This window comes from Nestor notabilis, unplaced genomic scaffold, assembly GCF_000696875.1.
Source record: "Nestor notabilis isolate BGI_N333 unplaced genomic scaffold, ASM69687v1 scaffold15784, whole genome shotgun sequence".
Lineage (NCBI taxonomy): Eukaryota > Metazoa > Chordata > Aves > Psittaciformes > Psittacidae > Nestor > Nestor notabilis.
Window position 1 is genome coordinate 1 of NW_009927008.1, and position 14,162 is coordinate 14,162.

At 37.1% G+C, this 14,162-nt stretch overlaps 1 protein-coding gene across 1 annotated transcript in view; it reads left to right on the forward strand.

Annotated features, from left to right (window-relative positions):
- Positions 1 to 842: 842 nt before the first annotated feature.
- Positions 843 to 14,162, forward strand: part of ATR (ATR serine/threonine kinase) — a gene marked incomplete at its 5' end in the record, with an annotated part of 40,081 nt that continues 26,761 nt past the window's right edge. Inside the window, 16 exon segments of the mRNA XM_010013861.1 lie at positions 843 to 934; positions 2,246 to 2,389; positions 2,988 to 3,877; positions 4,872 to 5,059; positions 6,282 to 6,482; positions 6,695 to 6,921; positions 7,721 to 7,873; positions 8,036 to 8,234; positions 8,826 to 9,085; positions 9,454 to 9,644; positions 9,759 to 9,859; positions 10,172 to 10,343; positions 11,033 to 11,200; positions 12,131 to 12,325; positions 12,675 to 12,860; positions 13,859 to 13,951. Of these exon segments, the coding sequence (XP_010012163.1) occupies positions 843 to 934; positions 2,246 to 2,389; positions 2,988 to 3,877; positions 4,872 to 5,059; positions 6,282 to 6,482; positions 6,695 to 6,921; positions 7,721 to 7,873; positions 8,036 to 8,234; positions 8,826 to 9,085; positions 9,454 to 9,644; positions 9,759 to 9,859; positions 10,172 to 10,343; positions 11,033 to 11,200; positions 12,131 to 12,325; positions 12,675 to 12,860; positions 13,859 to 13,951 (3,460 nt within the window).

Below are 14,162 nucleotides of genomic sequence, written 5' to 3' on the forward strand. Positions count from 1 at the left end.
GTGGGGCGGTGCCGCTGTGCTGGGGAAAGCGGCCCCGGCATCAGTGCGTGGCCTGGAGAGAGCGGAAAAGTAGGTTCCTTCCGCCTGGCTGTGCGAGGACTCCCGGGGCTGGGCCTGCGCCCTCCCCTCATCCTGGTCGCCGTCTCCAGCTGCCACCTGTCCGGGTGTCACGGGTGGTGCTGGTAGATCCTGATGGGAGAAGCGTGTTGGCCCGCATGGCACCCAGCGTGCTGGGAGCTTTTCTTGTTTGCAGTGTGGTTTCGCTGAGAATTAAACCACCTTAACTAATGCTTGGCTCTGAAGTTTTGATGTCCGAATCAAGACTGCAGCTTGGCTTTGTAGTAGGCAGCTAGTTGACTTGGAGATGCAATTGCATGTTGAAGATCTGACCTGACGAGCTAGCTGTTATCTTAGTCACATGAGCAGTTGCTACTGACACCTTTTGTCCAGGGTGTTGGTAACTAAGCAGGTGAATAATTTTGTTTAATTCCAAAAGTGAAACGCGTTCTTAATTTTATTTCTTCTTGCACAAAGCTGGTTTGTTGCTTGGTAATAGTACGTGGATAAATCCCTCAGTCTGCCCGCTGGATTTAGTATATATCAGACATAATTGTGTAACAAAATTAAATGATCTTCATCACTTCATAAAACTTCGTAATTCTGAAGAATAAGGAGAAGGAGGAAGAGGCAATACACTGGTTACTAAAACAAATGTGCATTTATTTTTGAAAACTTCTTGATTAAAAAGTCAGTGTTTAACATTTTGTGGTTGAGATAGGTTACAAATAATTATTTAGTAATCTTAAACGGATAATGTCAACATAATGTGCTTTTAATTTTAGTGCTAGTCCAGAAGAATACAATACGGTTGTGCAGAAACCAAGACAAATACTCTGCCAGTTCATTGACAGAATTCTTACAGATGTAGATGTTGGTAAGCATTACATCACTGTCTTTTAATATAATCATCTGCTTTATGGTTTATGTGATTCCTGCCAAAAGAAGTTACAAGTCTCATTTCAACAAAGATTTAGTAGTTGAATGCAATACTACTTACGACTTATTTTTAATAACTTCCATGATGAAGAATTTGCTATTAAGATGTGAAGTAATTTAGACTAGAAAAAAAAGGAGTGAGGATATGTAGCACAGGGTTGTGTGAATATAAATGCTCCCAACACTGAAAATCAGGAGTAATCTGATTGTTCATTGAGTAATATAGCTTGCAAGTTTTAATACTTACAGGGCCTTTGAGAATTGAAATACTTTGATGTAAACAGCTTTATTTTCAATTTTACTATTCTAGCCAAGCCTTATTTTGGTATTCCTTAAATCATGATAAGGTTCCAATTATTATAGTAGTTTAACAACAATTTAGTAATTATGAAATACTACAAAATTACCATTTGTAGTTATCTGCACATTTGCATAAGGGAGAATCAGAGTAAGGGTAACTTACTGTTTCCCAGGTATAATTTTATGTAGCTGTCTCAGTAAGACAGGTGTTTTGTCTAGTGAATTGATCAATTTCAGTATTACACACATGTTACTCTATAGGTGATGTTTGTTAATTCTCTTATAGTACTGAAAGGGAAGGCTATAAAAATAAAATCTGCTTTAAATACTGCTTTTGAATGGATAAGTTTTGTATTTTATCATTACCTTGTAACTTTTCTGGTTAATTCCTATCTGAATCTGAGATAGTTACCTTATTGTGGTAACCATGTGGAATTTGGAAAAATCTATACCTGCTTCAGTGGAGCTATACAGCAGCATTAGATATGGTTACTATTTTACCAAACTTTCTGATAGAGTAAGCTGAACTTACCATTTTAAAATTTATATTTCTTGGCGATTTGGAACAATTTCAGGGTGTTTTTTCTACCTAGATCATAAACCTAGTGAAAATTAAATAAATTTAAAATGCTAACTATTTGCTATTCTTCACTTATCAAACAGTTGGATATAATAGTTATTAAATGTTAATGGCTGTAGTGTTAATAACATTTAAGCTGAGTAATCTATATGCATACAGTTTGGTGTCACGTAGAAGGTTTACAATATGCACAAAATCATCCTCGTGGTTTAATAAAGCACACTCCTAATGGATAATTTTACAGGTTTGATACCATATCATAGTATTTTACATTAAAAATGTCTTCTCTTTAGGTCTGAACAAACTTCGTAAGGTTGATTTATTGCAATTCTAATATAAAAATGTGTCTTTTTTTTTTTTTTTTTAAAGTTGCTTTGGAACTGATTAAGAAATTAGATTCACAGCCCAGTTCTGTAATGTTGCTTGACTTTATTCAACATATCATGAAATCTTCCCCACTTATGTTTGTAAATGTGGATGGAAATCAGGAGGAAACTGAATGCAGTTGCATTGGTGAGTTTGTTGAAAATGTTTATGTTGAAGCTTAAAAATTTTCAGGACTTCAATTTTCTGACAGTGGGATCATACAAAAGAACAAAAATGGGGAAGAGGCAGATTCGTAAGTTCAGTGTTACATATTTATAAGTAAATATTATGATAGACTTAATATTGTGAATTGATTTGCACTTATGATAGTGGAAATTCATCAGGGGAGAGTTTCACCTTATTCATTACCATTGCTTCATGTGACTACTTGGTTCACGTTGATGAGGTATTCTGTGCACACATTTATTGACCAAGGTTGTTAGGCTTTTCTGATAAGGAAAAATATCTGAAACTGTCTGTCAGTGTAAAATGTCTGTCAGGGTTTTTGTTTGGTTGGTTTTTTCCCCCCTGCCCTGCATCCCTCCCCATTTTCCTCATTTTCAGTAAGATCTGCTGAAGAAATGTCCCAGTGAGGCGCTATGTTTACTAGACCTGCAGTCATTTATCTCAAGGAATTTTCTTTTGGTTTACTGATCAACCTGCTCTCAGGGATGTGCTCATAATAGGAGGGTTAGGATTTTGTCTTAATAATTTTCTGTTCACTGTTTCTTTTTTATTGTCCTAGAATTTAGCAACTGGATCATAACAAGGCTTCTCCGAATTGCTGCAACTCCAAACTGCAACACGTTGCACAAGAACATTTGTGATGTCATTTGCTCTTTACTTTTTCTGTTTAAAATGAAGAGTTGCTCCATTTTTGAAGTACTAACGAAAGACTTGCTGCAGCTTTTCCAAGACTTAATCTTCTTGCATGAGAGAGATGCACAGAAGCACCTTTGGGGAGATGGACTATTCTGGCCAGTGACTGTAAAGAGATTTTCAAGCAATGCAAGTGACAATGTGGGATATTTAAGATTGGCACCATTACAGCTGATGGGTATGCCCAATGTAGAATGTTTGGAAATTATATTAATGTCTATTCTGACAGATATTGTTGCAGACGTGTTTTTTGTAAGACAAGATATTATTCTCTGGGGGATAGGCTGCTCCCTGTTGGAGTATGGCAGTCCAAAGGTTAAAGTTTTGGCAGTGAAGTTCTTAGTAAAATTAATTCACTTAGGAGGACCTCCAGAACAGCTGGCTAGTGTTTTCTTCACAGTCTTTTTTGAAATTCTACAGTCAGCACTTGAAATGGATGCTGACAAATCAGAACTCTTTGGAGAACCACTCTTACTGTTGGTGAGGACATTGTTGCCTTTTGAAGCAGATTCTTACAAAAATATTGAACCTGTCTACTTGAATATGCTACTAGAGAAGCTCTGTGCATTGTTTGAAGATAATGTGTTTAGGTGCCTTCAGTCTGAAAAGCTGAAAGCTGCTTTTTGCCATATACTGCAATATTTCCTGGAGTTTGTTCCAACTGGCTATGAATCTGCTTTGCAAGTAAGAAAAGCCCGTATCAGTACCATATGCAGAATTTTTGTGGGTGTGCTTGGAACTCAGGAAGACCAAGAGGTAGGTTAATTTTCAAAACTGTAGTTATCATGTAAATAGATCATGTGCAAAACCCTGCATCTGAAAATGAAAATTAAGGAAACACTATTTTCAGTTGCAGAATTAGATTGATACTCTTTGTTTCTCAGTTGTTTTGCATATTTGCACAGGTCAGAATGTCCAACAGAATTAGTTGGTTGTAGCTAGGGCCTGTGTTTTTCAGATTTATCAAACTATTGAGAAGCTGTGCAGGCACAAGGGTCTGTCTGTAATCATGGTATAAAACAGGGGTAAGGAACAGAGTACACTCACATAATGGCAGCTTTACATTTCATTTCTGAGCTGCTCTTACTTTCTAACCGTATACTTCTAGTCATACTTGTTGGGGACAGAAGGAAAGGTTTGAATTAAAACAGTCATAGAATAGTTTTGGTTGGAAGGGACCTTTAAACGTCATCTAGTCCAACCCCACTTCAGTAAGCTGGGACATCTTCAACTAGATCAGGTTGCTCAGAGCCCTGTCTAACCTGACCTTGAATGTTTCCAGGAATGGGATCATCTACCACCTCTCTGGGCAATCTGTTCCAGTGTGTCATCACCATCATAAAAAAAATTCTTCCTTATGTCCAATCTAAATCTACCCTCTTTTATTTAAAAACCCTAATGAAGTGTTAATTATGAGGTGTTGATATGCTGTGTAGTCCCTCTATCCTGTACACCCACATGCTGTTTCTTAAACTTAGTGTGTCTGTCTGGATGGCTTTGGTAGCAAGGTATTACAGAAGGAGTAGTGGAATAGCTGTACAGGCTGCATCCTGTCTAGTAGGAACTCAGGAAAATTCATGGCTTTTGAGAGTTTACATCTTTTAATTAAGATTTTTAAACAAAGGTTTTATGAACTTTGCCATAATATTTTAAATTTTATATTTTAAGATAGAAACGATAATATCATGTCTTCAAGAAGTAAGACACACAAGTAAGATATCATGATACCTCTGTTGTTTGTCCATCCCAGTATCTGGTCAGTCCACTTTATACAGCTCTAAAAATGCAAACGGAAGAAATCTTTCAGGAGCTGCATCACAACCAACTAGATACTTCTGATACTGATGGATGGAGCAGCAGCAGTGATGAAGTTCCAGAGAAAAGACGACGACTAAGCCTATCGACAAAACATCCAAAGAAATCATCTACACCAGTCATGTATGACACTCAATAACTACTTTTATAGTAATTTAGCTAGTGAGTAATAACAAATGACAACTATTTTGAGGCAGTTTCTTCTTAACAGGTACATTGAAAGATCTTCTGGGAAAAGAGTTAAGTGATATTTTGAAGGATCAGAATCTACAGATTATTTTAAAGCCAACCCTCAGTTAATGAGACTATTTTTAATGTGTTCACTGCAAATTACTTTCACTTTTACCAACTGAGAACAGCTGAAAGAATACATACATATGTGGCTATGCTGTTGCACTGAATGTGCTTAAGGCAGGTCTAGTTAAGTCAGATTGCTCTTCAGATGAACAAAGCCAGTTCTCTTAGCCTCTGCTTGTACTTCAGCTCTCTGATTATCTTGGACTTGCACCAGTGTGTTGATCTATTTGTTGTACCTGGGCACTCAAAAGTGGCTCTGTCATGCTGTACTCCAGGTGTGGGCTCATGGTCAGTGTTCAGCCCAGGTATGTTGACATTCTCTGCAACAAGGTCACACTGTTCTTGTATTCAACTCTTCCACAAGTCCACCAGGTCATTTTCTCCAAAGCTGCTTGCTATCCCAGGTCAGCCTGTTCTATTGCACAGGGGTTTTTTGAGCCAGTTGCAGGACTTCTCCTATTTCTCTATTGATCTTCATGAGGTTTTTGCCAGCCTTGATTTCCAGCCAGCTGAGGCCCTCCAACTAAGCAGCTCTTCTATCCACAGAGCTATCTGTCTCTTTGTAGAAAGAAATCAAGTTAGTGTGGAATGATTTGCCTTGGTAGATATATTCTGGCTGTTTCCAGTCACCTTCTTGTTCCATGTGGCTAAAAGTGAGTTCAAGAAACACTTGTTTTCATAACCAACCTTCATAGGGTCTGTGGTTAGTCTGGCAGGCTTGTAGTTCCTTGGATCCTCTTTTTTGCCTTTCTTGAAGATGGGTGCAGCATTTGCCTTTTTATAGTCATCAGGAACCACCCTGCTCACCATGACATTCCAAGGACTGTGGTTATATCTCCGTAGCCTTTCAGATAAGTCTGATTTGCATCCTACTTAAATTCAGAGTTAGTATCTTGTTCTCCCAAAGAGCACATTCAAGTTAAAGCTTCATTTGGTATTTTCCTAATCCTGTATCCAACATAGAATATCTCTGGGTTTGCTATGATAATTTATCTTTTCTGAAAAAAAAAAGTATGTGTTGGAAAATAATTAATATGATCAATTGCAGACTTAGCCCTGTAAACATGAAATTGAAGAGCACTCTATGGAATGCTGTCATGAAGAAAGCTGCATCCTTAATATTTATCCTCGAGAAAGAAACTTCGACAGCCGATATTCTTCAGACTGTAGGAGGGATTGCTGTAATTCTGCGACTAGCTGCTTTGTGCATAGTTCATTGTTCTCCCCCAACAAATTCTACCAGGTAAAGGTAACAAGGTGAAACCATGAGACCAATAGTTTCTTGTAACTGTTGTTATGACCTGTGTAGATCACTTCAATGCTTGTATATGTATCAGGACAAGTATTGGTTAAGCCCTGTATGTTTTGAAATACATTTTTATAGTAACTTTGCTTACAGGCAGTACAACATTAAATGTTTACAGTCTGTTGCACTGATCATATGATTTCTATTTTTAATAGCATAGATCATAAAGTAACTCATCCGTGTAACCCTGATACATTGAAGAATACTCCAAGTTCATCAGATCCAGTGGTGAATATTCAGTTCACGTGGATTTCCTCTGATTTTATCACAAGAGCAGTGACAGTCTGCAGAAACCTGTTAGAGGTTGCTACGCAGATTGTTAACCTAGAACAGGTGATTGACAGAATAGTGAAAATCTTTGATGCTTTGCTATATGCACAAGGTGAGAAATCCTTTAAACTACCACATCTTTTATTAGATTTGTGAATTAGAAATGCATTTGACTAAATTGGTCTGTTTGTAGTAGAGGTATTGAATTCTAGATCTTGTGCTAGAACTCCAATCCCAGTAAAAAATTAATTAATGATAAAAACCTTTTATCCTCCATTTAGAGAGCTTCTCTTGCATTCCCTTTTGAACAAGATTTACTAGTCTTTGTTCTTCTATTGATCCTTATCTGAAAAAGAGACTTCATGGGGATAATGAATAAGTGTAAGAAAGAAACAAACTATTAGCATTTCCTTTTTAAAACACACAGGCAGCATGCCTTACTATCTCTGCTTCACTCTGAGATTTCAAAGCTTCTGACATGCAAATGTGGCATGCAGGGTGTGTACCAAAAATATTAACTACTTGCATGGTTTTTTAAAAGTAGCTAGTACGACAGAGGGCACTCTACTGGGACTAAAGTGTTATGAGTTCAGCTTACTAGCCATCCCAAAGTCCATTTGAGAGTCTTCATACAAATCCAGAGATACTGAAGTTACATTCATTCTGCTGCTCATTTATTACTTGCTGTCAACTGTGTAATGAAATTTCTCAATTATTTCAATGTAGCGCTACATCATTTGTTATTATATGTGTAAAGTGTAGGATATCAACATGTGGGAATAGAGATACTAACTTTTGTTGATGGACAAAATAATATATTGGTGTAAATTTAAGAACATGAAATAGGCATCTGTTTTATGAACTATACAGAGGTGTGAAAGTACCATTTTTTTTTTTTGTTCCTTGTCTAGTGAAAATTCCACTGAGTGATCAGATTCTTGAAAATTTGTGTGGGTTGCTGTCTCTGCCCTGGATTTACAGCCATCCTGATGATTCTTCTTTTAAGCCATCTGCTTTTGGGTTTGATCCTCTGGTTTTGAGTCAAAAAACTGCACAGAGTTTCTGTAAGTATGTTGAAGTATATAAAACCTAATTTTGCTTTAGAACGATCATTCCAGAGAGATAATATTTTCTTCACCCTCTTAGGATGATTGATGATATTAAAAGTTAAAATCAAGTAATTATATGCTTTATTTTGATTTTCTGTTTTCTTTTTTTCTCTTTAGCACCCAAAACTCAGTCACATTGTGTGTTCCTTCTGTCTCTCTTCCCAAGAAATATTTGGCTGGATTGGAGAAAATTGATTTATCACTGGGCACTTCAAAGTCCCCATGAAGTAATTCGGGCTACTTGTGTTAAAGGATTCTCTCTGCTGCTTCATCCGACAAGTGTGCAGCCCTGCAGTATGATTCCTAAAGCTCTTTTGTATGTACTAATGCTGTTATTCCATCTTCATGCAAGAAGAAAAGCAGACAAATGAGAAATGTAGTATAAGCATCTAAGTATAAGTTTATTTCTATTTCATAAAGAATTTGCTAGATACAAGTTTCAGAAATCGTAAGATATCAACAGGATAGGTATAAGTGATGGTGTCTGTATGATAGAATAGTGTTTGCTTACCACATCAGCATACAAGTTACTTTACTTGAAGATCCCAGTTTAAATTGAGAGGGGTAAGGATGTATTTTTGTCAGTTAAATGTATGTGATATTTGTCCAAAAGTATCTTAAAACCTTTCAAATTTCTCTGCATTTTGTATATATGCTTTGGTGTCTTCCATCACACTGTGTCTAGTCTTCAGTTTCTTTATAACATGCAGGAGTCACTGTGCCCAGTACTACTTCAAACGTTTGATAGAACTTGAGGGTAATCTGATAAGGAAAAATATAATTTAGTGAGACAGGTCCTTAAATTGTCCTGATAGTACTTTCAGTATAGAGAATTCAGACAATGTAGAGATACAAATTTCTATGTACATGATCTATTAAAATAGTTTCATTTTTGTTTTCATTTCAGAAATCAAATCAAAGATGAGTCTGAGCTGGTCAAGGAGGCTTGTGCTGCCATAGTTGGGAAACTGTCTTGCTGTCTTTCTGGTACATTCAGTGTACGACCTCCCTTAGTAGACTCTGCTATTAAGCAGGTTACTTACGATATTTTATGTAGCAGCCTTTCTGTGAGTTCTGCTCATGAAAAGACTTGTTCTGTGCAAGCCAGTATTTTCAAGCCATTTCTTACTCTCCTTGAGAACAAAGTATCCAGTTCAGTAAAGCTAGGTATGTGACTTTATTAACATTTTGCACTTCTGCATGCAGTACTGAGTGACTGCTTCTGTACCTTTTTCTATTTCTTTTTTTCTGTGTAAATGGTGCTTGAAATGTGTTTCAGTTGATATCACTGCTAACGTTTGATGTGGTCATTGATATTCTTTTTAAACTACCTTGGCTTAATTTTGGTTTATGTGCATATCTAGAAATGTAATGCTTGATAAAACCTGAATTTTAAACAGCTTGTCTGGTTTGACCATATTTATCTTTTGGGGAAAAAAAAAAGAATAGGGTGCTTTGTGGCTTACTTGCGTCACTGTTTTGTGGATCAATACACTTTTTTTTAACCATTAAAAATACTTTTTCCTGTCCACTAGCATTTATAGAAAACATACCTCATCTTTGCAAGCATCTGGATTTTAACACTGATGAGTCCGGTGTGAAAGTTGTTGTTGGGTCTTTATTAAATCTAATGGAAGATCCAGACAAAGATGTCAGATTGGCTTTCAGTGACTGCATAAAGAACATATTAGAATCCTTGGACTCTGAAGAAGGATTCATAAAAGAGGTGAGTTCTTCATATGTATTTTTGGTTGTTTTTCCTGACTGACCATGGGTTGGTTTCACCAGTGTCAGACACTAAAGTTATTATTTGTTTTGGTTTGGTTTTTGTGTGTTCCAGCTGTTTGTTTCAAGAATGAAAGAAGCCTATACAAATGCCAAAATAACACGAAATAATGAGCTTAAAGATACCTTGATTCTCACAACAGGAGATATTGGAAGGTATTTTGAATAGTATCTTGAAAATTGAAAAATCGTGCCAGTTTGTGATGCAAAGTAACTTTTGTCAAGTGTAAATATAAAATTAAATTGCTTATTTCAAAGTCAGCATTTGTCCAGAGTCCTTTTCAACTGTCATAAGCTGTTTATTCATATGGAACAACATTCTTCTTCCCTGTCATAGGAAGTACAGATAAGCTATGCAAATAAAATAAGTCACTTTGCATTATGATAGCTGTATATTCTTAAGTAACTTTATTAATGCAATGATTCTTTTTTCCTTATTAATTGTTTTTCTTCTGTTTACTTTGTAAGGGCATCAAGAGGAGATTTGGTACCATTTGCCCTCTTGCATTTGTTACACTGTTTGTTGTCAAAGTCAGCTTCTGTGGCTGGAGCAGCATACACAGAGATTCGCTCTCTGGCGGCCACTAAGTCCATAAAATTGCAAGCCTTTTTCAGTCAGTACAAGAAGCCTATCTGTCAGGTAAAAAGAAAATAGCTGGTGGTTTAGAAAGGCGTATCTTTAGGTTCTTTTTGTGTCTTTTGAAAATGGCATTAAATGTAAAAATTAACAGTATTTTACGAAGTGCAATCTTTTAGGACAAGGTAGAGATGATAAAAAAAACCCCAAACCCACAAACTTTTGGGAAGAAATGAGAAATAATTTTTTACTTTTATCTTCTCCCCTTAACAGTGTTGTTTTTTTTTTTTCTTTTTACTTCCCCCCCCCCCCCCCCCCCGCCACTGTTATTCTGAAATAAAGGAACTATACAGTTTCTTTTGTTGTGTGGTACCATTGCCAAAAGAGGTTATGATTTAAAATTGGAATTGAAGTCAATGTTTTACAAGCATAAATCTGACATGATTGATTTGTTCTTTTGTTATACACATTACCTAAAGACAGAAGTTCTGTCTGTAATAGAATTACCAAAAGCAGACTTTTCTAATTTTGAATATTTCTTAATGCAATGTGTGAATCCAGGGTTGCAAAATTATGTGCAGCTATTAGGTGGATGATAGTCCAGTTCTATCGCAAAGTAATAATCGTAGATCTATGTGCAATAAATGTAAAAGAATAACAGATGCATAGAAAGAGGAGCAAAACTCCTGTGTTTACTTTTAGGTAGCAAAAAAGGGGGAAATAATACTAAATATAAACTTCCTTATGCTTAGTTTCTAGTGGAATCGCTGCACTCCAGCCAGATGGCAGTATTGAATGCTCCATGCCAGGGTAATGAGCTACAGAAACAAACAGCTGCTCACCAGAGAGAAATGGCTCTGGACATGTTATCTGAGATTGCAAGTGTATTTGATTTTCCAGACCTAAATCGCTTTCTTTCAGTAAGTTGGTCAGTTCTTTTCACTTTTCGTGTGAGTGTGCTCTTGTGGATTTCTCTTTTAGTCCCCAGTTCTTCTGTGATTGTCACAAATCTGATGTTTTTTCTCTAGTTGCTATTGTTTGTTGTAAAATAGAATACTTCGGGATTGCTGCAACTGGGAACTCAAAATACGGAGGAACAATGTTAACAAGGAGTTAAAGGAATGGCTACAGTGCTAACTCAAGTATTACAGATGATGAACTAATGTCTAGAGTACTCACTGAATATGTATTAATGAGTTAGTGCACTTGGAGGGATTCTGTATAAGGTTTGATTTTTGCATGGTGTCTGCCACGTTGTTTCAAATGAAGGAATCTTGTTCTGTGGATAGATCTCTTCTTGATCTGGTTAGATACCTGTTTTACTTGAAGCAACAGTAGTTTCATACTCATATTTTGGTTGTTGGTAGATGGGAAATGCGCAGTCATTAGGTAAGCAGTGTTCCAGTTGACTGGTAGGTTGGGGGAGTGTTATTGGGGAGGGGGTGTGTTGGGGTTTTTTTTATGTTTTGTTTTTTTGTTTGGTTTTGGGTTTGGGATTTGTTTGAGTGTTTTTTGGTTGGGGTATTTTATGTGGTTTTTTTAATTTATTTTTTTTTTTAAGATTTCCTTTTATAGAGAATCTGGATAAACACAAAAATGCTAGCCCACTTTTTCTTTGGATATTTTTAGTATTGATTAGATGGAGCACCTCCTTTAGTAATTATTTTTGGTTTATCTGCGTTTTTACTGGGTATTTCCATCCTAAAGTTCTTTATTCATACCTATGGTCATATGTATAGCCAGAGATGTGTGTTGTTTTACTGACACAAATGGAACAAAGCCATATTCTGGGTTTTTTGAGGGGTTTTTGGTTTGTTTTTTTCCATTAAATGTTGTTCTTAATTTGCCAGCGGACCCTGCAAGTTTTGCTTCCTGACCTTGCAGCCAAGGCTAGTCCTACAGCCTCCACACTTATTCGAACCATAGCAAAACAGCTGAATGTAAACCGAAGAGAGATTTTAATCAACAACTTCAAGTACATCTTCTCTCATTTGGTCTGTTCCTGCTCCAAGGATGAGCTTGAGCGGGCGCTTCATTACCTCAAGGTAAATTGGTATTTGCTCTGTTATACATGCATATAGGAGCAACAGTTATGAACAGTAAGCCTTATGCTTTGTTTAAGTTAAGGTATTGCAAAGCATAGGTGGGGAAGCTGTATATGCAGAAGTTTTGTTCTTGTTATATATAATCTGTTCCATTGGCTCCGAGGGACTGTTTTAAGATATTTTGCAAACTTAAAAACTCTAAAAACTGTTTATCTGACAGTGAGCTGATTGGAAGCTTTTTCTTCGATTTCGATGGTAAATCAATTGGAGTCCAGGACCTTCTGTCTCTGTGTGCTAGTTGCATTGTGATGTGATTAAAACTTGGTTTCTGTTTGCTGTTTGGTTATAGAATGAGACTGAGATAGAACTAGGCAGCTTGCTGAGACAGGACTACCAGGGACTGCATAATGAATTATTGCTGCGTATAGGAGAGCACTATCAACAAGTTTTCAATGGTTTGTCAATACTGGCTTCATTTGCATCTCATGATGATCCCTATCAGGGACCTAGAGAAATAACATCACCTGAACAAATGGTAAGGACATCAAAATAGTCATGTTCAGTTTTGTTAAATAACTTTTTCTCTAGTCTCAGAGTGAAGACAATTTTATATTCTCTGAACATCACTTATTTGAGGGAAAAAAAGTGGCGCAAAGGTTGGCATTTCATATTAAGTGTTCCTGTAATAGTATACATAAAACCCCCAAAACAATAAAGCCCTCAAACAAACACACACCTCCCAAATACTACCAAAACAGAAAAACCCACAGACTACTAGGGATGTCTTCTATTAACCCTGCCATCTCTTAAGGAGCAGTGCATGTACTTGGAACTGTTATAACTTTTCTTTCAGAATTAGCAGTTCATGCTTGCTTTTTAAATTCTTAATCTTAGGATTGTGGTAATTGTCCTGGGTTCAGCTGCAGCAGTCATTTTTTCTCCTTCTTGGTAGCTGGTGCGGTGCTGTGTTTTTGACTTTCAGTCTGGGAACAATGCTGATAACACCGATGTTTTTAGTTGTTGCTAAGTAATGTTTACTCTGACCAAGGACTTTCTCAGTCTCATGCTTTGCCAGAGAGGAGGGGAAGCCAGGAGGAAGCAGAGACAGGACACCTGACCCAAACTGGCCAAAGGGCTATTCCATACCACAGCACGTCATGCCCAGTATATAAACTGGGGGGAGTTACCCGGAAGGCCAGATCGCTGCTCGGGTCGGGCTGGGTATCGGTCGGCGGGTGGTGAGCGGTTGTGTCCTTTTCCCTTGTTATTCCTCTTATCATTATTATTGGTAGCAGTAGTGGGCTGTATTATACCTTAGTTACTGGAGAGCTGTTATCTCAACTCGTGGGAGTTACATTCCTCCAATTCTCCTCCCCATCCCTCCGGGAGCGGGGGGAGGAAGGAAAAGGGGGGGAGTGAGCGAGCGGCTGCGTGGTTCCAAGTTGCCGGCTGGGCTTAAACCACGACAGTAATAGTAAGATTATTCGGGGTTTTTTACTTTTTTTTTACTTATTTTTTTTCCTGCCTCCACAGGCTGATTATCTGCAACCTAAATTGCTTGGTATCTTGGCTTTTTTTAACATGCAGTTACTGAGTTCCAGTGTTGGCATTGAGGATAAGAAAATGGTGCGTAAACTTAATTTTTAATATTAAAACAAAGATAAGCAAGGGATATTTTAATATTCCAGACTTAGTTGTGCAAGCGTCGTTGAAGTCTCCAAAGATCCTAAGGTTCCGACATGATTCTTGAAAACTGGTCTTAGTGTGGGTGGGACTTCTGTGTAAGCTCAAAAGTTTTTGATTGGTTTTTTTAATGGTCAGCTAGTGTACGTATTTC